The 21,403-nt window shown below is 56.2% G+C and overlaps 1 protein-coding gene across 2 annotated transcripts in view; it reads right to left on the minus strand.

The window, feature by feature from the left end:
- The window catches only part of SOGA1 (suppressor of glucose, autophagy associated 1), a 67,570-nt gene extending 54,355 nt beyond the window's left edge, over positions 1–13,215 (minus strand). For both annotated transcript variants that reach the window (XM_037164430.2, XM_037164429.2), the window contains exon 1: positions 12,172–13,215. In XM_037164430.2, coding sequence (XP_037020325.2) covers positions 12,172–12,846 — 675 coding nt within the window. In that variant the 5' untranslated portion in view covers positions 12,847–13,215. The remainder of the gene's footprint in view (positions 1–12,171) is intronic.
- Between the last annotated feature and the right edge of the window lie 8,188 nt (positions 13,216–21,403).

The raw sequence follows: 21,403 nt of genomic DNA on the forward strand, positions 1-21,403 counted from the left end.
TTTCTTGTTCACCAGAATTCAGGCTGTACCTGAACGTGAGTGGGAAGAAAACAAGTTACACCTTTACTTTCACTAGCCTCTAACTACAGATTCCACGTGCTTCCATTCTGAACAAGCCACGATTACAGTGGCGCTACCTGGGACTTGGCCACCAGAAGAAACCACGCGTATTTCCATATATGGCCTAACAGTTGCTGCAGAAGGTGTCAAAATATTGCTTACACTCATCAGCGCTTTGAAATTACAGCAGTAAACAGACGTGCCACCGGATCTGATGAGTTGATAAACACACATATTACTATAGCATGATTTAAAAATATAATTCAAAGACTGTATTGATTTCTGTTACTTAAAAACATTATTCTGAGACTTCTTCTCAGCAGAAGGCACGAGGTATGACGGGGCCTCTGTCCTTGCCAGGGCTGCCTCACCTGTGAGGCCTGGCTCGTGCACGACCCCAGGGCCCCGGCTCTGCGCCACCTGGGCAGCAAGCTGGAGGAGCAGAGCTTCGCTCTCAAGCCACATTTTAAACGCTGCAGGAAAGCACACTTTCCGCGGGAAACCTACATTTCGTACAGTGAGGGCGGATGGGGGAGTTTCGGCGTGGGGCCCACTGGGGCACCGATAAGTGGCGCCAGATGCACAGGTCTGAGGGAACTGTCTGCAGGAGTGGATGGTGAGGTCACCTGACCTGCTGCGGGGCTGGGGATGAAAGTGACTGGACAGGGGCCCTCCACAGAAAGATAGCAAGCGGCGATGGGTGGTATGAACCCCAACAACAGCTCCCAGCTGGCCCTGAGGGCGCAGGAGGTTCCTGAAGGCCAGAGGAGGCCACCTCTTAACCTAACCAGCCACCATGGAGGGACTGTGTCGGAACAGAAGTCCCCTGGCTATCTTATACCCGGGAGTCAGCCCCTGTCGTGCCCCACGGGAGGTGCCTGTTTGCCCAGCACCCCCAGGGACTCTGATGTGGACCCTGCAGACCACATTCCAGAAAGCCTGGTACACAAGGCTGGGTCAGGAACGGGGAACAGGCATCTCGACTGCCCTCTGCTCTGTACCTGTCTCCACCTCAAATGCCACCTCCAGCAAGAAGCCTTCCCAGCTGCCCCGGGGCACAGCCCTGCTGTATGAACAATTAGTGAGTATCTATGGTGGGCCAGGTTCCTCAGCGAGTCTTCGGATGTAATCCTCATGACAGCCAGTTTGCTCCCCACTCGTTTGTTCTCCACACAGTAGAGGGAGGGATTTCTTTTCTAACCAGGTCTCTCTCCTGTTAAAAACCCTCCCATAACAACCAAAATCTGCAAATAGCCCGAATGTCCCTTGGCTTGTTAATGGATCATGAATGGAATACTACTCAGCAATAAAAAGGAACGGACTGCGGGCACCACAACAGGAATGAAGCTAAAATCCACGTGCAGAGTGAAGGCGGCCGGGCTCAGCAGGCCCCGGGCTGCAGGACACCATTTACACGGCGTTCTGGAAGAGGCACAACTGCGGGGACAGAAAACAGGCCAGCGGTTGTCAGAGGCTGAGGGAGGCGGGAGGGACTGACCACAAAGGGGCACAGGGGCATTTTAGGGGCGATGGAGCCCATGCCAGTGGTGCTTACGGAACTGTGTACATCTGTCCAAACTCATTTCGCTCCCTGTAAATCACCTGGCCTGAAAGCCAACAGAAGCCAGATCTCTGCCCACGTCTCCATCTTCACGTCCGCCCCCACCCCTTGTTGGCTACATCCCAGCCACTCGGGGCTTCTCCCCGCAGCCAGAACCTGGCCCATCCCGCCTCTGCCTGCCTTCCCTGCCCTGCATCTCTGCACAACCCGCTAGGCCCACCATGTCCACCTCAAACCTGTGTTTCTTTCAGGGACTGTATCACAGGCTTATTTGTGATCTTAGTTATTTTACTTATTGGTCTGTTTGCTTGGGGAATGCAGGTCTCTACCACCAGGTTGTGAACTTCAGGTGGGCCGAGACCAGCATGGTGCCTGGCGCACAAAGGAACAGCTCAAGAAACAGCCCCGAAGGAAGCGGTGGGTCCTTGGAGGGGAAGGCTAGCACTCATTTCACTCCCCCTGCAGGAGGCCACTTCTAGTCAGCGCAGCTGCGTCCGCATTCAATACTCCGCTTCTGTAAAGCTAACATCCATGGAGGAGTCGGGTCCCAGCACTCTGACCCCGAGGGTGCCTCCCCGCCAGACTCCAAACCATACCCGGTGGTTCACTTCCTCCCCACGTTCGAGGGACCTGACTGGCTGACGGGCAAACAGACCCAGGAACAGTGATGGAGCTGAATTGAGGGATCCAGAACCATTCCTCTATGGGACAGCACCCGCTCAGTGGAGGAACAGGAGCATCTCCCACACTGCCCTGGCCACCACGGTCCCTCCCTCGGGCCAAAGCCCAGGCTGTCTACCCATCTGCCACCCTGGCTCTGGCACGGACCACTCAGCCCAGCCCAGAAGGCCTGACCTGCAGGGTGGGCCAGCAGGGTCCACAGGGGCGGCATGCCAGCACCCCCGGGAGGCCAGGGCAGCCATCTGCTACCCCTTCTGCCCATCCCCCAGGGTCTGTCAAGGCTCCAGATGAGATCATCGCGCTTGGCCCCAAGATGGGCAGAGGCTCTACAAAGCTCCCTTTCCTCCCAGCTCAGAAGCAAAGACTCTGGGCACAGCAGTAGGGCCAGGGGAACCCCAAGACTCCATCCTTTCACAGGGACACTGAGGCCAGAGGTGGACTGGGACACCCCCATAGTCCCCCAGAGGGTCTACAGTTGAGCAGGAAGGGACTCTGGGCTCTTATCTCCCAGCCCAGAGCTCATTCTGGCTTAGCCTCTTTGGATGGAAGCTGGGCTCTAGTTTTGGGAGAGTGAGGGTCAAAGGCCCTGAGGAAGGCGGGCCAAGAAGCCCGAGCAGGCGCCGCTGTGCCGCACAACGCCCCTACTCCAGCCGGCCCAGAGGCCACCTCACCCGGTGACCCAGAGCATCACAAGGGCTGACCAGGGTCCTAGACTCGCATCCCCACCACCGACGAATAACCGGCAGGTTGCCACCTGAGCACGCCCCCTCTGCCAGCCACAAGAAGGCAGCACAGGTCACCTCCTATCCTCGCCAGCTCCAACGGTCGGACAGGAAACCGAGGTCAGAAAGGTCAGCTTTGTTACCCAAGGTCACACAGGAAGGGGCGCAGCTGCACTGTGATGAACTAGACCACAGAGTCCCTATAATGGGACCACAGCGAGAGCAACCAGAGATTGTTATTTGCAGGGGCTTACCACATATCAGACCATGGCCTGCACTCTAGTGGCCCATTATCTTGTGCTCCAGGACGCTATAATTTTATGCCCATTTTTCAGATAAGTGAATAGAGGCTCAGGAAGATAGAGGCCCCACAGCCAATCAGAAGAGGACACACCCCCTGCCCCCAGATCTGGAACAGCTCTGTGACTGACCCCACAGACACTCTCTCTGCTGCAGGGCTCTGCATGGGTTCACGCGTGTGCGTGCTGGGGGTGAGGACAGGCCCAGAGACAGTGCCCACCAAGGTCAGGCCTGGCTTGTCACTGCCCCACGCCAGGCGTCACCAGGCAGAACAGGGAGACATCTGCAGCCCCCACTGCCTCTGGGCGGGGGGTGGGGGATGGGCGCTCACAGGGAGGGCCCCTGTCCTTGTCCCTACTGTCCTTTCTCTGTGGACAGGAAGGAAGGCAGTATTTGGATCTGGATGTGTTTAAAACATCTCCTAAACGGCCTCTGGGCTGCAGCCAAATCTCTGAGCAGGAAGAAAAAAGGGCTCTGAGGACTTTGGGGAGAGAAAGCCACTGGAGGGTCAAGAGAGTGGCCCTGGGCCACACAGCCTGAGGGACCAGCACCCCTGCACTTCCCAGTGCAGCGCCTTTGCTTCCATCACTGCCCCTGCCTGGCCATCTGGAAAGAGCTCCACGAGACCCAGTCCTTCTGCCTCTTGCCAGCTGTGTGACCTTTGGCCATCTCCTTGACCTCTCTGAGCCTCAGCTGATACCTGGGTTAAAAAAATGGACTAAATCCTGCCCTGGTAAGGTCTCTGCCCTAGTGCTGAATATGTGGAGGGAGGGACTTGCAGGGAAACCTGTGATTACCCAATTAATAACCTAATTACAGTTGAGGCAAATCCCCTGAAGGAGCCTATAGGAAGCTCTAGGTGTCTAACACAGGAGCCTGGCCTGGACATGAACGCACAAAAGTGGAGGAGGGAACCAAGGGAAGGGGGAGAGGACCTAGCAAGTACAAAGGCCCCACCCTCACCCCCACCCTGTGGGGGGTGGACTATAGCACAGGAGCAGAGGCCTAGGGTGCATGGGGCGCTGGGAGCTTGGGTGGAGGAGCAAGGGCGAGGCCGAGAGAGGCAGGACCACACAGGCTGCGTGGGCACATGGGCTGGGCCAAGGAGAGGTGCAGAGGGGAGAGGCTCATGCAGCCGGCCCAGAAGATCCCGAGCCTATCTGGGGCAAAACCAGTGGAAATGTTTGGCTGGTCCAGCCTGGCTGTGGGACCCCAAACTGGTTTTATGCTTGGGAACCCCAAGGTGACCCTCCATTAGCAAAGGAATATTCTGGGTTACAGAGTCCGTGGCACTAGCCTTGGCTGTCCAGAGAAGACCAGGGTGGGAGGAAAGGGGGGACATGAGAGACGTGTCTGAGGAAGCCCATGATGCTATTCAGCTCCACACACACCTCCCAGGCCCCTGCTCCATGCCTCTACCGGCATCCAGAGCCAGGCACAGCAGCGCCACCGAGGACCCAGGGCCCAGAGCAGTCAGACTGACCCCCTGAGTCGTGAAGGCAGGCAGCTGGGAGTCCTCACTCTGAGCTGCTCCAGCTGATCCTCACAAACATGCGTTCTCTGACATCGTCCTCGAAGCAACGCTGGAGGGTGAGTACTATCGGCATCGCCACTTCACAGATGAGGAGACTGAGGCTCATAAAGAAGAAGCTCAAAGAAGGAGGAGCCAGGATTCCCACCCAGGTCAGCCTGGCTGCAAACCACAGTGCTCTCAACTGCCTTGGACATCAGGAAAGGGCTGGCTTGCCGCTCCACCTTCTCTGCTCTCGGCCACTCCTCGGAAAGGCCAGCACTGTCTGCTGAGAATGCAGACCTGGGAGGCTCTAGTGAATGCCAGAGTCAGCCTGGCCCCGAACACCCCAGGGTGTTCTTCCCGTACCCCAGCTCCAAGTTCCTCTGGCACCAGAGGGCAGAGAATGTGACCACAGATGAGGTCATTCTTTTGGGGCATGGGATGAGGGAGGAATGACCTTAGTAATAACCTTGGCTGCTAGTCCAGCCCCTGCCTGGAGCCCTGGGGAACTCCCTCTGCCCTGAGGGACCCCTCTCTTTCTCTGTGCCCAGGCCAGTGCTGGAAGCACCCTATAACTGAACACTAATTCTCCAGAATTTCCTGCAGGGAGAAAGGGATTAAGTTCCCATTTCACAGAGAAGACTGCAGCTCGGTAAGGGGATTTGCACGTGGAGATCAGGCACAGGCAGTAGGTGACAAAGCAAGGTTTGGCCCCAGACCTGACTCCAAAGGCGGAATTTGTCCCTGAGATCACACAGCCTTCCCTCCCCCCCACCCTGGACCCCTGAGCCTGTACTCAGCACTTAAAAGATGCATGGAAAGGGGGCAGCTCCTAGCCTTGCTATAGGTCAAGGTAGCCCCCTCTCAATCAAGGTGTTCACACAGCCTCTGCTCGGCATTCAGTGCCCTTTGCAGCCCCTCCCTCACCACGGCCCCCATCCACCTCTCCCCCAGCTCTTGTGTTTCAAGCCTGCAGCCTGCCTGCAGGCTCACCTGCAGGCCCTAGTCACTGCTTTCCACTGAGTCACGCAGCAAACATTGGCCGAGTCCCCAGGACATGCCAGGCACTGTTCCAGCAGCTGCACACAGGGACAGCCACTCAAGGCTGCCTCCTCTGCTCCAAGGCCACCTCTTCCAGGAAACCTTCCGGGCCTCTCCTCCAGTTCCCACATCTCCTCCAACGCCTCTACCCTGGCCTCCTTCACTGCTCCCCAGGCAGAACCAGGCACGTTTAGGCAGGGAGCAACAGGGCTCTCCATGGCCCCCAGTAAGGAGAGAGGGGCAGGAGGAGGGAGATGAGGGCGAGCAGGAAATCCTGGAGATTAGAAGGGAGTTGCCCCTGGGCAGGGTTTCTCCTGTGGGCAGGCCCGACCCGTGTTCCATTCCACTCAGCCCACTGGGCCCAAGCCCAGATGCTGGGCACCGGGGACCTAAGGGCCTTTGGTGCAGCCTTGGTGACCTGCCAGCCCCCACCACTGACCACCCAGCCCCAGCCAGGTCTCCCAGGGCCTCGGACCCAGGAGGTCACAAAATCACACTCCTCAGGGTTCCCAGAAGCCCTGTGGAAGGAAGCCTTGTAAAGGAGCTGAAAACAGTAGTTTGTACACATTAGCTCCAGGGAGACACGGACCAGGATTTCCTGTGTTTCTGTGTGAGTGAAATGTCACAGCCTGTATGTGTGTGTGTGTGTGTGTGTGCCCATGCGTGAGTGCCCCCACGCCCGGGCACCCGGGTTGGTGGGTCTCCGGTTTCCATTAGCAAACGCTACAAGTCTGACATCCAAGCACCCGTGCTCATGTTCCTTGTGCGTACGTGGTCACGTGGCTGCATGTGTCTCTGGGGTGTGCCTGGGTGCTATGCAAGGAAGGGCCTCTGCTGTTCTCCGTGGGGAAGAGCCCGTGGGGGTAACCGGGCTGCGAGCGTGCGTCTGTGCTCACCTGGCAGGGGCCGACCTGTGCATTTCTGTGGATGCTGGAGCCTGCGTGTAACGCGTCCATGTGTCCATCTCTGGGACACGGCCACGCACATCGAGGGTGTACGATGTGTGCGGGGTATGTTTCTGAGCCGGGTTTTCCCAGAGGGTGTGCGCGTCTGTTGGGTCTGCTTGGTGACGTGCAGGCGTGAGGACGAGACAGGAGGCCATAAGTCTGCCTGGGCCCGTGCGCCTCCCTGCGCACATCTCCTCTCCGATGTGTCTGCAGCTGTGCTGCGGGACGTACACCATGAGCACGTGGCACTGGGTGCGTGAGACGTGTAGATTTCTGGGCACAAGCTGTGAGTGTGTGTGTGTGTGCACGAGAGAGTGTGTCCAGGGACACAGGCCCAGTCCCTCTTCGAGGAATGCTGGGAGCCCGGGCAGCCGTGTCCCCCCCAGGCCCCGGCAGCAGCCGCCTCAGATTTTCCATCTCATTTTCCATCTCGCTGGAGCTACCCATTCCCCCGCCTGCCCCATACCACCCTGCCATGACAGGCAAACTGCCGAGGATTCTTAAAGACCCACACTTCTCCTGGGCCACCTCTCCAATGCCACAGGGCTGGGAGGGCTGGGAGGGCTGGGATCAGGGAAGGGACCAGCCAGCAGCTTTACTGACCATGATGACCAGCCCTCTCCCCCATCCAGGGACAGATAGACTGGAGCCCTCTTCCTAACGCTCCCTGGAGCCAAGAAGAACTTCACAACTTGCTGGCCTGGTACCCAGGAGGCACTCAGAAAACATATGTTGAATGAATGAATGAATGAATGAATGAATGAATGTCTAGAGAAGCAGGTAAGAGAAAGGTGAGGACTGGGAGAGGCAGTGACATTTACTGTGCCCTTGACCTATATCATCACACTGAAAAGCATCCCCATGACCCTAGAACCAGCAGGCTTAGCCCCCATTTTACAGAAGAAGAAACAGGGGCTCAGAAAGGCTGAGTATTTCACCCAGGGTCACACAGCTTGTAGCTGACAAAGTTGGCAAGAACCTGTTCTGTGAAACCAAGGCTGTCTCCTACATGAGAGAGAACAGAAGAGCGACAGGAGAAGAAGGGCTGTCTAGGGTGGTCTGCAAGTACACCAGCCGGATGACCTTGGCCATGTTACACAGCCTCTTGATTTCCTTATTTGCCCAAGGGGTCTGATATCAGAACGTTCCACACAGGACCACTACGAGGATAAAGGGCATACTTAACCCAGAGCCGGGCACATCACAAGTGATCAACAGTTGATAGCATCTGTGAGACAAGAGCCAAAAAGCCCAGGGATTGCCTCTAACATCCCAGCACCCTGAGCTTCAGCCCAACCACTGTCAAACCCTTAAGGCTGGATCCAAACCCCCGTCGCTTCCTCCAGGATCCCAGATCCCTGGCCCCAGTGACAGTTCGCATCAGTGCCGGTACATATTCATAGACACGGGTGCACACACACGTGCCCCACCCCCACCCGCGGGCTTCAGATCACCCGGCCCCAGCATATGCGATCCTCCACGTGTTTCCAGCCAGTCTTTGCCTAGAGCCTGGCACACAACAGGATTCTTCGAAGCAGCCCCAGACTAGGTACCTTGTCAGCAACCAAAAGCTCACACTGTTTAGTCAGCCTGCAGAAAGAACAGGACCCAGAGGTAGACCAGCCAGGTCTGGAATCCTGGCTGTGTGCCCTGGGGCCTCCATTTACCCAAATGGGAGCTGGGAGTGGATTAGATGCTTGTCTGGGCCCTTCTGGGCTGACATCTCGATTGGCTGCACTTCAAACACTCAAATCCCCTGCGAGAGGGTAGGAAGGCTTTGCTTCACGGAGCGCACACAGTGTGGAATGCGATCATACCTTTTTGTCCTTCTTGGAGCAGTTCCCGATTTATTAATATCCCACAGCTAAGGGGACCCACCCTCCAGGCTTCTCCCAGCTCCCCCAAGAATGAAAACACAGACATCCTGTCCACTCATTGGTTAAAATATGAACAATTCTCCAAGAGATGCAGGATTTCACTGCTTGCAAAATGTTTTCTTATCTACTCACACCTTCCTTAGTCCCAACAACAATCCTATTTAGTAGGCGGGTTCCATAATCTTAATCATGTAGATGAAAACAAAAAGTAGCTAGCTCAGAGAGGCCAAGTGAGTTGCCCAGGGCCACACAGTAAAAGACAGAGTTAGCTCTCAAAGCCAGGTCTTTAGGCTCCTACGCTCAGATTCTTCCTTCCACACACACCCGGTGGGTTCCAAGCAAGTCCTCAGCCCATGGTGGGTGACAGTCAGTCAGTGGTGATGGATGGAGAGCTGGAAGATCTCAGACCACAAGGGCCCTGAAGGTCAAACACAGTCCCTGCGTCTGCTCTGCAGCCAAGGCTGAGTCTCAGAACCCTGGAACTGCAAAGGTGAAAAACCAACCTTCCAACCTTGGCTGGAAGGGACCCTGAGGTCAGGCAGTCCCGCTGCAGCTACATGAATCTCCTCCTGAACCCTCCTCGAGTGGTCCCTACCACCTGCATTTCGTGCAGTTTATGAGCTGCTCTCCACCAACCCCATGCCTTCACCCCACGTCCCCAGACCCTCTGAATAACTCCGGTGACAGCGAGCTTATCCCCTTCCCTACAGCAGCTCCTTCTACCACCTCGCTGGGAGAGAGCTGCCCACGGACACTCGCCCCACCTGGGCCCCAGAGCAGACGTCACGTGACAGGAGATCGGCCATCACCTGAACAGCCTTCCCCAGTTGACAATCCCAGTGTCCCCCACCAGCTGGAAGATGAGCCTGAACAGGGCCCCACCAGACTTTGTGGGAGTCGAGCCAAGGAGCGCAGGGCCTGCAGGGGACACACCGGGGATCTAGAGTCCTCCTTCTGGTAACTGAGCTCATGCATCTTAGAAGCCAAGTGGCCCAGAGGGGCAGGGATCACGTGAACAGTGTGCTGCTGCCTGGAGTACGGGCTCTGGGACCTGCCAGAGCCACTCTTCGCTGCTCTGGCCACGGTTCACTGTCTGCAGAACAAACACATCGACACCTCCTGGATCGGTTCCTACACTCGTAGCGCACCTTCGATCACCAGATTTTGACCTCGCCTCGGTGAGGCTGGCAGCTGGGCTCAACAAAGCCCTGGGGAAGTTCAGGGACCGACCCGAGTGGGTACAGCGAGAACTGTGCACTCTGGCCCTGCCTGCCTCTCACCCAAGCTCCTTCTTCTTCCAGCCTAGGTGCTTGCTGTTTCTCAAAACCAACCAGCTTTCTTCTACTTCAGCTGGCTCCATGTCAACCTTCAGCCCTTGGCCTCCCAGAGCGCCCCCAGCCCCACCTCCACGTGCCCTTGGCACACTGTACCCTGGTATCGTGGCCTGCATTGTGATTCGCTGTATGACTATTGTTTAACCCCAGCCTCTCAGACTAGACCCAGTGCTCCATGAAAACAGACACCTCATCCTTGTCCACAGCTGCATCCCCCACAATCTGCACTGGTGTCTGGTACACAGTAGGCACTAAATAAACAGTTGATGAATGAATGAGAAGTCAGGAGAAAGAGCCCAGCCTGCTGCAGATGGGGAGGAGGATCTATTCTGCCCCCACAGAATCCACGAGAGAACATAAAAGGCGCCCATGGAAACGTGTTGCAAGCCGCTCGAGAATAGCAGTGATGACAGCTACTCTCAGCCGAGGCTCACTACATGCCAGACGCTCGGGTGGTGTTTGCACACATTATCTCATTTAACCCTTAAGGCTGGAAGATGGATGATGTGCCTTTTTACAATGAGAAACTGAGGTCCAGGGACATTAAGTAACTTGACCAAGACCACCCAGCCAGGAAGCTACAGACCCCAAATCCAACAGCGGCTGGAGGCCTGCATACAAAGCCAGAAACACTGAAAGAACGAGAGAAGCTGAGGCTCAGCCTTGGCCTCGGCTGTGGGAAGTCCCTGAGCAGGCCCTGGCCCCCGGGGGCCCTGAGACTCAACCCCCAGCCCTTTGGGACTATGCAGCAGCTCGGAGCACCAAGAGGGCATTGCCAGGCCTCCTGGCTTGCCTCTCTCCTCCCACCCCCCTTCTGCTGGTCCTCTCCTCACTACTGAAGACTGCGGGAGCTGCATGAACCCCTGACCCTGTCAACAATGAACGGCCTGCGGAAGACTTAACCAGAGGTGCATTATTACCCGGACCGAGACAGGCCCTGTCCTCTAAAGCATTCACATACTGGACAGCAGGTCCTGGGGAGACGGGGAGGGGGAGACGTGGTTGAGCAAGACCTCAACAACTCTGACGAGAGGGAAGTGCATCTGGCCAGAAGAGGCACGACGCAACGCTAAGTGGTGCCAGGCGCTGCTCTGCGGCTCTCAGCCAGGGGCACTCGGGATGTGCCGGGCCATCAACTGACGAGAGGAGGTGCCATTTCAGCCTCTTCCCAAACTTTGCCCAGCCAGTGGCAGTAGATTAGAACCCATGAAGCTTCCAGGCCGCCTGGCCAAGTTCGACGCACGAGGTCTGGGCCGTCCCTAAGGCTGCCACAGTGCCAAGCCTGGCCTGTGCCCAGCAAGTGCTGATGCTCACTGAGAGGGCGAAGGCAAAGCCTGCTCTCCCGGGGGTGCTCTCAGGCCCGAGTGTCTAGCAGAAATGCCCCTTTCAGACAGGCAGCTTCCCTCCTCTTGTGGGAACGTGGGAAGGACACGGGCCAGGCCATGAGGGGCCAGCGGGCTGCTGTGTACACAGGGCATGTCCCAGAGAGGGCAGAAGCCAGCACCTGGGATTTAGGAAGCTGCCTCTGAACCGGTTCTCCCACTACATCACCCTCCCAGGCTGTGGGACCGTTAGACTGGGCGGAAGTCGGACTCCAGCCAAAGGGATGTTCCCAGATGTCATGCTTTCAAACAGGACCCGCCCTGAAAGGCAGGCGGGGACAGGCCTCTGCCAGGGAAAGCCCTGAGCAAAGACTCAGGGTGGTGTCCGGCCTCTCCCTGGCATGGGCTGGCCATAGGTCTCCCTGGCAGCATGCACACCAGTGCCTGCCCCCAAAAAGGAGATCGACGGAAGGCCTGCCCTCTGGCCTGGGGATGGGAGTTCTGAGCAGCTGAAGCCCGAGGTCCAGCCCCTCTGCCATGCAGAGGTCCTGCAAAGCACTTTTCTCAAGCCTCCTGCCCTTCCCAAATCAGAACCCTTCGGCCAGTCTCCTCATTCAGCTTCCTCACAGGGGAGGGTTTCCCAAATAAAATGAGAGGCGAGATGTGAGGGAGCCCTAGCTAGATCAACCTCCGAGGGTTTAGGCCCCTTTTTCCAGCTCCTTCAGTGGGGCAGCGGGCTTAGTGCCTTAGCCCCTTGGGGCGGTGACAGCCGGCGCCTCCCAGGGCCCCCCTCTCCCCCCTCAGCACCCCAACCTTGAGATAGTCGTTCTCCGAGCGCAGCTCCTCCAGCTCTCGCACGAAGCCGCCAGGCCCGCAGTCCAGCATCTCCTCAGTGAGGTCGGAGAAGGCGAGCGAGGCACTCAGTGGCAGGCGGCTGCTGCCCACCGACGACGCGGCCATCGACGGCTCATCGGGGGAGGCGGGCGGCCGCGGAGGCTGCTGTGCCGGCAGCGCGGGTTGGGGCGGCTGCCCTGTGCGGGCCCCCGCCTGGCCCCCGACCGCCGACTCAGCGTCGCTGCTCAGAGCCAGCTCCAGGCCCAGCAGGCGCGCCTCCTCCGAGGCACAGTCCGACACCTCAGAGCTGCTGTCGGTGAGGCTCGGGGGCGGTGGAGGCGGTCTCGGCCCGGTACCCGGGCGCGGGCGGCCCTTGGCACGAACTCCAGTGCGGACCCCCGCGACCCGCGGCCCTGAGCCCCGCGTCCCGGGCGCCAGGGTGCGCCCCTTCTTATCAGTTCGTGCGGAGGACGCGGCGCTGCAGGCGGCTGCAGCTCCCGGGCCTGGGCCGCGGCGGCCCTTGGCCAACGACCAGCCGGCCACGTCCTTGGGCCGGGCCGGAGACGGCGCGCGGTGGCTCTTCTTCCTCTCTGGGGTGGGCGCGGGCGGGGGGCCGCAGCCCCGGGCCGGGGACTCCCCCGCCGGCGCCTCCATCTCGGCCTCGCTTGGCTTCAGAGAGCGGCGCGCATGGCCCGGGCCCGCCCGGCCTCCGCACCCCCGGGGAGGGTCCGGGTGCCGCTCTAGGCACTCGGGCCGCGGTTCCTCCCGGCCCACCTCAGCAGCAACACTGCGCTCAGGCCCCGGCCCTCGTCGAATGGTCTCTCCACTGCTCTGAGCTCGGAGAGAGCGGCCCGCTCGCCTCCAGGCGCCCCGGCTCCGGCTGCGGCTCCGCCCGGCGCCCGCCCCTTCGGCCTCGCCGCGCCCTCGGAGCGCACTCGGGCCCCGGCTGCCAGTGCGCCGATCGTTCCCTCGGGCTCCGAGTCCTGATGCTGCTCCGGCCCCGGCTCCGCCCGGCGCGGCCCGCCCCCCGCGCAGCCCCGCCAGCTCCCCGCCCCGCCGCCTCGGCTCGGGTGCGCGCGGCTCCGCGAACAAAAGGCGGACGCGGCGGGAGCGGCAGGGAGGGACACAAGCAGCGAGAGAGGGAGGGATCTGCGAGGCAACAGCGACCCCCTCGAGGGTCAGGCAGGCAGGAGCTGCCGCGGCCCGGACTCCTTCCTCGTTCGTTCGGCCGCCGCCCCCTCCCTGGCGGGCCTGGGGAGCGCGCCCGGAGGGGGCTCCCCTGCGCCCAGGGTCCCGGCAGGGGCCCCGCAAGCGACGAGAGAGAGTACTCCCAGGTAGAGGCCGGGAGGACCTCAGCACGCAGGAGCAAGCATCCATACACACAGCCGATACCTCGCCCCTGGCAGCTCTGCCGAGCGTGCGCGAACTCCGCCCACTTAACGGGGCAGAGCGAGACCAATTATCCCATAGCACAGATTCGTAAACTGAAGGCCCGGGGAAACTCGCGATTTAGCACAAGGTCACTGGCAGAGCTGGAATGGAACCCAAACCTCAAACCTCACACCTCACACCTCTTCTGCCTCAGTTTCCCTGTTAGAGACGTAAGCACTGTGGAGCCCTTTGGTGCACGCTCGGCCCTGCACACACTGACCAGCTGTGATCCCAGACATTCTCCCTCCTCCGAGACCCGGGTTTCAGGCTCCGCACCGCTAAGATGGAGGCGGCCCTCCAGGAGGTGTCAGAATAGCGATGCTTTGGGATTAGGTTTTGACCCCGGTGACGGCCGGCACGGGCTGCAGACCGTTGCCCTGAGTCCCACACGTTCTCTCGAAAGAGCGACTGCGGACGACACCCGAGCCCCGGCTCTGGAGGAGTCGTTTCTTTCCTTCCAGGGCTGTCTCCGCGGCTGTTGACTTCCCCACACGTCTGTCACTCCTCCCCAACCCCTCTCCCTATCCGGCTCCTCGCTGCTACTCCTCCCTGCGTCGGAACCCGCGCGGGGCAGAGCCAGGTATGTCCTTTCGCTGGCCACTCCGGTGGCCCCTCTGGTGCCCACTCACCCTTAGGGTGGCACCTCCTTGCCACTGGGGTGGGGGATAGGGCTGCGTTTACTCTTCTGCACCCTCTTGTTCCTCCCCCTGTTGCCCTCTCCTCTCCCTTCCCATTGGTCAGGCAGAGAAGCGGTCTCCTTTTTCCCCATCTCTCGTCCTCCACCTGCCCATTTTCTCCTTACTCCTCCTCCCCCAAACCTGTTCCTTCACCTCTTCCTGCCCTTGATGTGCAGTGGGCACCAGGTCCACTTCTTTTTTTTCCTGTCTCGCCTCCCCCACAGTGGTGAATACATTTCTGGGGCACCCCCTCTCACCTAGCATGGCTTCATACCCATCGAGGTGTGTCCAGGTGTGTGAATGCCCCCTCCACCTCGGATCCTTCCTCCAGGTTCCCCCCACTGAGCCAGGTAAGGAACAGGCTCAGTTCAGGAGAAACACTTCCTCCCTGGCATTTCAACCCCCTCCTGCAGGCACCAGCTCCCCTGCCCCCACTGACTGTCCACTCACCTGGTCCATAGGCACCTTCAGTGGGACACTGAAGCACACTGGTCAGTGGTGTGTTCCTGGCCTCCTGGAACACACAGAAATGGGGGGAGGTGGCCAAAAAGCTTCACACAAACAGGACGGAGTGGTGTGGCACAGGGGCAAGGGCCAGAACGGCCCTCCCCCCTTCCTGGGACTCAGAGTCCCCTCCAGGTCTATTCTGCTGTAACAAATGATGGGATCCTTTCAACTCTGATGCTCCTGTTTCTTAAAAGGTGACTCTGGTCGGGCACAGAGAAAGGTGCTGTGGAGCTCTCGGAAACTGTTTACCCTCTCTGTGATGCAGTTTCTGCTCCCGTGCAGAATGTGGGCTTGGAGATGTCCAGTGGTGGGAATCCAGGCCAGGACATGCTAGACCAGGTTGGCTCGGTCACTCCTAACTCGTACATGATCCTGAAATTAGAGTGGCCAGGATCTCCCTGCTTGGCCCCGGGCCCAAGTCCTGGCTCTCCCAACACTCCTGTGCCCCTGATGTCCTGTCTGAACCCTGACACTCATGGCTGAACAGGGCGCTGCAGGGCCTTCCTGCTCTGAGGGTCTCTGGATCTAGGGGAGCCATTAATCCATATTATATCCCCAGGAGAGCCCGAGGAATTGCAAGGTGTTGGTAGGAAGGGGTCCTGGCACAGGGCGGAGCAAGGTAGGGGCTCTGGAATGGGGCCGAGTTCAGACCAGGGAAACTGCAAAAGGAGGGAGCCTTGCTGAGCGTCCAGAAGTGGCCGCCTGCAGCTTCCTGACCCGTGAGCGCTCCCTCTGCCAGGCTCTGTGCCCAACACTTCAGCACAGAATCACATAAAGGTTAAAACTTGTGGCTAACTGTATTTTCCAAAGATAGGCCCAGTGGTGTACGCAGCTCACCCCATACTCTTGTTACTATGCACATTCACACTCTGCCACCTGAGGGCTGGGGTCTGTGTTCCCTTCCCTTGAACCTGAGCAGATCTTCGTCACTGCCTCAACCAACAGAGGATGGCAGAAGTGACACTGTGACTTCTAACACTGGGCTGTGAAAGACAATATGGCTTCCCCGGTGCAGTTTCTCTCTCTCTCTCTCTCTCTTTCTCCCTCCATTTACTCTTGGAACCCAGCCACCACGTTGGGAGGAAGCCCGGGTCTCATGGAGAGGCCATGTGAGGGTATTCCAGCCGACGACTCCGGCTCTGGTCCCAGCCAACCACCAGATCCATGAGAGCGAACCTTCCGCTAATTCAGCCCCCAGCACTGGCACTGCCCTGGCTAATGCCAAATAGAGCAGAAATGAACTGTCCCAAACTGCAAAATAAATATTGTTGTTTTAAGCCACTAAGTTTGGGGGTAGTTTGTTACACATCAACGGACAACTGGAATGCTTGTCCAAGGTCATACAGCTTGGAAGGGGCGGGGCTGGGACCGACTTGAACCCAGAGTCATCCAATGTCAGGGCTGTTGTGCTGAGCTGTTGGGCAGGGTCCAGCTCAGGCACACAGTGTGTGCTGTACAAAACTGTATGTGAGAAGGCACGAAGCAGTAAACGATGGCTAAGGGTTACATCAGACTATGAGAAGTAAGGATGCCAAGCCCTGGCTGGGTAGCACCATTAGTTAGAGTGTTATCAAGATACACCAGGGTTGTGGATTCGATCCCTAGTCAGGGCACATATAAGAATCAATCAATGAATGCGTGACTAAGTGGCACTACAAACTTCCGTTTCTCTCTCTCTCTCTCTCTCTCTCTCCCTTCCTCTCTCTCTAAAATCAAACAATCAATCAACAAATAAATAAGAAAGAAAAAGAAATGAAGATGCTGACTACCCGGTGGGACAAGTTTGTTTTCTCTCATTGAAGCTGTTAAATTGACTGACATGATGGAAACTAAATAGATGCTAAATCCTAGAAGACTTCTAAGAGGAGGTGATTTAAAAAAAAAAAAACTAAAGATTTTTTTTTTTGCATTATATCAATCATGAAAAAACTGGCAAAAGGAGAATTAGAGAAATTAGTAGGGGAACCGGAAGGAGGAACAAACTTGACAGATGTTTCAGAAGGTCAATGTGGCTGGAACCTGGTCGGTGGTAGAAAGAAAGAAAATACGAAGCTGGAGTGGGTAGGGGAAGCCAGGGCACGCTCCAGGCAGGGGTTTTATTCTTTTCTTATTTTTAGGGTCTTTATTCTTGATGTAATGACAAGCCATTGGAGACTGTAAGCAGGAGCACAGTATCCTGTCATTTATGTTTTAAGTAGATCCCTTGTCCCGGCTGGAGTGGCTCAGTGGATTGAGTGCCGGCCTGCAGATCGAAAGGTCACCGTTTCAATTCCTGGTCAAGGCACACGCCTGGGTTTCAGGCCAGGTCCCCGGATGGGGCGTGCAGGAGGCAGCCAATCGATGTATCTCTCACACATCGATGTTTCTCTCTCTCTTCTCCCTCCTGTCCTCTCTCTCTAAAAATAATTAAAATCTTTAAAAAACACCATCAGCAAAACAAAAAGACAACTTACTGAATGGGAGATATTCACCAATGATACATGTGATAAGGGGTTAATATCCAAAATTTATAAAAAACTCATACAACACAGCACCAAAAAAACAATCCAATTAAAAAATGGTCAGAGGACCTGGATAGACACTCCCCCAAAGAGGACATATAAATGGCCAATAGACAGAAAAGATGCTCAATGTCACTAATCATCTGAGAACCGCAAATTAAACCCACAGTGAGATACCACCTGACACCAGTCAGAAAGGCTATCATCAACAAATCAATACACAAGCGTTGGTGAGGATTGTATGTTGGTGCAGCCGCCATAGAAAACAAGATGGAGTTTCTTCAAAAAATTGAAAATAGAACAGCCTTATGACCCAGCAATCGGTGTCCCAGCAATCCCTCTCCTGGACATTTATTCAGAGAAATCCAACACATTAGTTCGAAAAGACAAATACATCCCTATCCTCACCTCGGCATTATGTACAATAGCCAAGGTATGGAAATAACTTTAGGGCCTAAGTGGCCATAAAAAAAGAATGAAAACTTACCACGTGCAGAAACATGGATGGACCCTAGAGGGTATTATGCTAAGTGAAGTAAGTTAGAGAAAGTAAAATACACATGATTTCACTTACACGTGCAATCTAAAGAAAATACAAACAGACAAAAAAACAAAACAAAACAAAACAGAAACAGACACCTAGACACAGAGAACAAACCGGTGGTTGCCTCTGGGAGGGAGTCGGGGGCCGGTGAAGAAGGCGAAGGGATCACGCAGTACAAACTGACAGTTACAGAACAGCCCCCGAGATGTGAAGTCCAGTGTAGGGAGTGTAGTCAGTTTATTGTAATAAGAATGTAAGGTGCCAGGTGGATGGTAGCCTTATCTGAGGGATCACTTCACAGGTTTAAAAATTGTCTGACCACTATGCCGTACACCTGGAACTAATATCATATTGAATGTCAACTGTAGTTGAAAATTTTTAATTGGAAAAAAGAACCCTGGTTCCCGAAGGTGGGGACAGAGGAGGACACTGAGAAGGGAAAAGGCACAGTTGTGGAGGGGATGGTGGCGTTAGAGGGAGGGTTGAGCGAGGGCCAGGTGAGGCCGAGAGGGAGCTGAGGGCCGGGGAAGGGGATGCAGACGGACCCAGGCACGGGGGACTCGCTTTTGAAAGGCGCAGGGACCCTTCGTCCATTGTCCTGGAGGGAAGTCAGAGAGGTGGGTGAGGTGGAGGCGAAGCTGAGGGAGTGACTGCTGATGGCTTTTATTTTCTCAGTGAAGAAGGAAGTCGCCAGCTGCGAGTGAGGAGACAGAGTGAGGACAGAGTCCTCGTCTTTGAAGAGGACGATAAGCCAGACTTCCCAGGACAAGCGGGGCGGGGATGCCAGGACACTTACATACTCATTTGAGGTTCAAAGTGAAGCCGGTCAGCCCAGCAAACACTCCGTGTGTTCTAAGGGCATTCTAGTCATATTCTCTCAATATCCAGGTTCGTTTTGCATGGCTGAAGCCATCTGCACACATGATTTTATATTCTGCTTTTTTTCACTTAACTGGGTAGCAGAAGCATTTCCCCATGCCTTTATAAACTCTTTGCAAACATCGCTTTGAATACTTAGAAATAATCCTCAGGGTGGATGTTCCATCGGTCACTTCAGCTTTGCCCCTTCTACTGGACATTTAAATTGTCTCCTGGGGATGACTATTGCAGGACAGAGAAGAGAGAAATAAATAAATAAATAAATAAATGAAGGAAGGAAGGAAGGAAGGAAGGAAGGAAGGAAGGAAGGAAGGAAGGAAGGGAGAGAGAGAGAAAGAAAGAGAGAAAGAGAGAAAGGGAGGAAGGGAGGAAGGGAGGGAGGGAGGGAGGAAGGAAGGAAGGGAGGAAGGAAGGAAGGAAGGAAGGAAGGAAGGAAGAAAGAAAGAAAGAAAGAAAGAAAGAAAGAAAGAAAGAAAGAAAGAAAGAAAGAAAGAAAGAAAGAAAGAAAGAAAGAAAGAAAGAAAGTTGTGTCCTGGCCGGTGGCTCACTTAGTTGGAACATCGTCACCCAACACCAAAAGGTTGCAGGTTGCATTCCAGGTCGGGGCACATATCTGGAATTTCATTTGATCCTGGTGCGTGTGATAAGCAACCGATCGATGTTTCTCTCTCACATCGATGTTTCTCTCCCTCTCTCTCTAAAAATCAGTGGACATGTATGTCCTCAAGCGAGGATTTAAAAAAGAAAAGCCAGCTGCTAGGCAGAGCTGGGACGGCCAGCTCGCTGGCACCACGACCTGCGTCAGGGAAGCATGGTGACTGGTGCTCCTGGCAGGTCACAGTCTGAGTTCTCCTGGATGTGAGGACAAATAGAACAGCAGTGCAAATCTCAACAGCTTCTCAAAGTGCCCGATGGTTCCAGCCCGGTGTGTGGGAGAAAGAGGGTGAGGAGCGGGGCTTGGGGAGCAGAGAGGCCCGCTGTGTGCCCCCTGAACCGTTTACAGTTTAAACACATATTGCAACAGCCGTGTTTGAGGTGGCAACAGGGCCCTTCGCTTGCCTGTTTCCCCCATAATACAAGTATTTTTGGCCTCCAACCCTTCCTGGAGGGGGCACTGTCCCAGCACGGCTGGCCATTGGGCAGAGGATCTAGGGACCCAAGTCCTCTCCACAGAGCCCAGCAGGAGGGGGTCCCTCAGTTGTGTGAGGATGCGTTGAGCTGGAGAGTGGGCTCACCCACCCAGCAGAGGCTGGGAGAGCATTTAGTGGGGGTGTGTTCCAGGGGAGCCTGGCCGGGACCCCTTCCAACTTTGAGGTTCTGTGATTCAACAATATAGCATTCTCTGAAGTCCCACTATGAGCTGGGGGCAGAGAATAACCCCCACTGATGGACTGCCTACTGTGTGCCAAACACTGGGCTTCCTGTGCAGACTCTCACCTCATGTCAGGACAGACCAATGAGGGAAGAATTGTCACTTATCTAAGAAAGGGGAACCCCACGGGCAGCCCTAGGTGTCAGGCACCAGGTGGCACCTGGTAGCTGAGGTGAGAGGTTCCATGTTAGAGCCCAGGAGTTCAGAGTCCCCACCTCCTTGGGCTGGAGGGGGCCGAGCCAGGGGGCCAGAGGGTGACAGGCCTTGTTTGTATGTGTTTGTGGGACCTGAGTTTCTGATTGATGCTAATCACTGCTGGGCCTCCCCAGCTGGAACCGGAGCGGGCACAGGGCCAGGGCCCGCCACCCTCCGGGCAGGTATAAGAGCCAAACAGGACCTAGAGCTGGGACAGGACGGAGGTGCCAGCCACCTGCCGGGACAGCAGGGTGAAGGACAGAAGCTGCTGCATTCAGACCACCAGGTGGGCAGGGTCGGCTCTGGAAGCAGCCCCGTCCCTGGGAGATCCGGGAGACAGGCTAAGAAAACCATCAGGCTGTGTAGGCCGGAGGAGGCCGCCAGGAGCTTCGGTGGGCAGGGTGAGTACATTTCCATGATTTCCGCCTTTCCCCACAAGCTCCTCAGCCCTGCCAGGGCTGTGTATCTGTCCCAGAGGTGCCCAAGTGGAGACTGAGTGGCCACTTGTCGGGAATTTGAGCCCTGGATGTCTTAAAGAGGCAGTGAGAGAGAGAGAGATGCTGTCGGGTAACAAAAGCACGGTCATTTATCTTGTGCTCAACAAATACCAGGCACTGTGGGGACAGAAAGATGGAGGCCTGGCTTAGCATCTTAGTTCTTGAGGCATTTTCTCACAACGACCCTACCAGGTGGGCATTTTACAGATGAGAGGACTTCAGCACAGAGATGTCAAGTAACTTGCCCACATACACACAGCAAGTAAGTGGCAAAACCAGGATTTGAACACCCTGACTCTAGAGTCTATGCTCTTAACCTCTGTGTTACACTATCCTGTGGCCGTGGCAAGTCCCTTCCACTTTCTGAGTGGCAGTTTCCTTATCTGTACTTCGAGGGTGTGAGACGGTCCCTGAGATTCCGTAAAGGTACCTGGACACCAGTCAGTTTGAAGCAGCAGGAAACCTTTCTGGAAACGTTTGCCAAGAACTATGCGTGTGTCCTTTCATCCAGCATTCAACTTTTGAAATTTATCATGAAGGATTTAATCAGATTTATGAATAAGGGACTTCATTACCATTTTGCCTATGATCACAGAAAATTAGAAGCA

The sequence above is a fragment of the Artibeus jamaicensis genome, unplaced genomic scaffold (assembly GCF_021234435.1).
Source record: "Artibeus jamaicensis isolate MK-2021 breed Jamaican fruit bat unplaced genomic scaffold, CSHL_Jam_final contig_685, whole genome shotgun sequence".
In the NCBI taxonomy this organism is placed as follows: domain Eukaryota; kingdom Metazoa; phylum Chordata; class Mammalia; order Chiroptera; family Phyllostomidae; genus Artibeus; species Artibeus jamaicensis.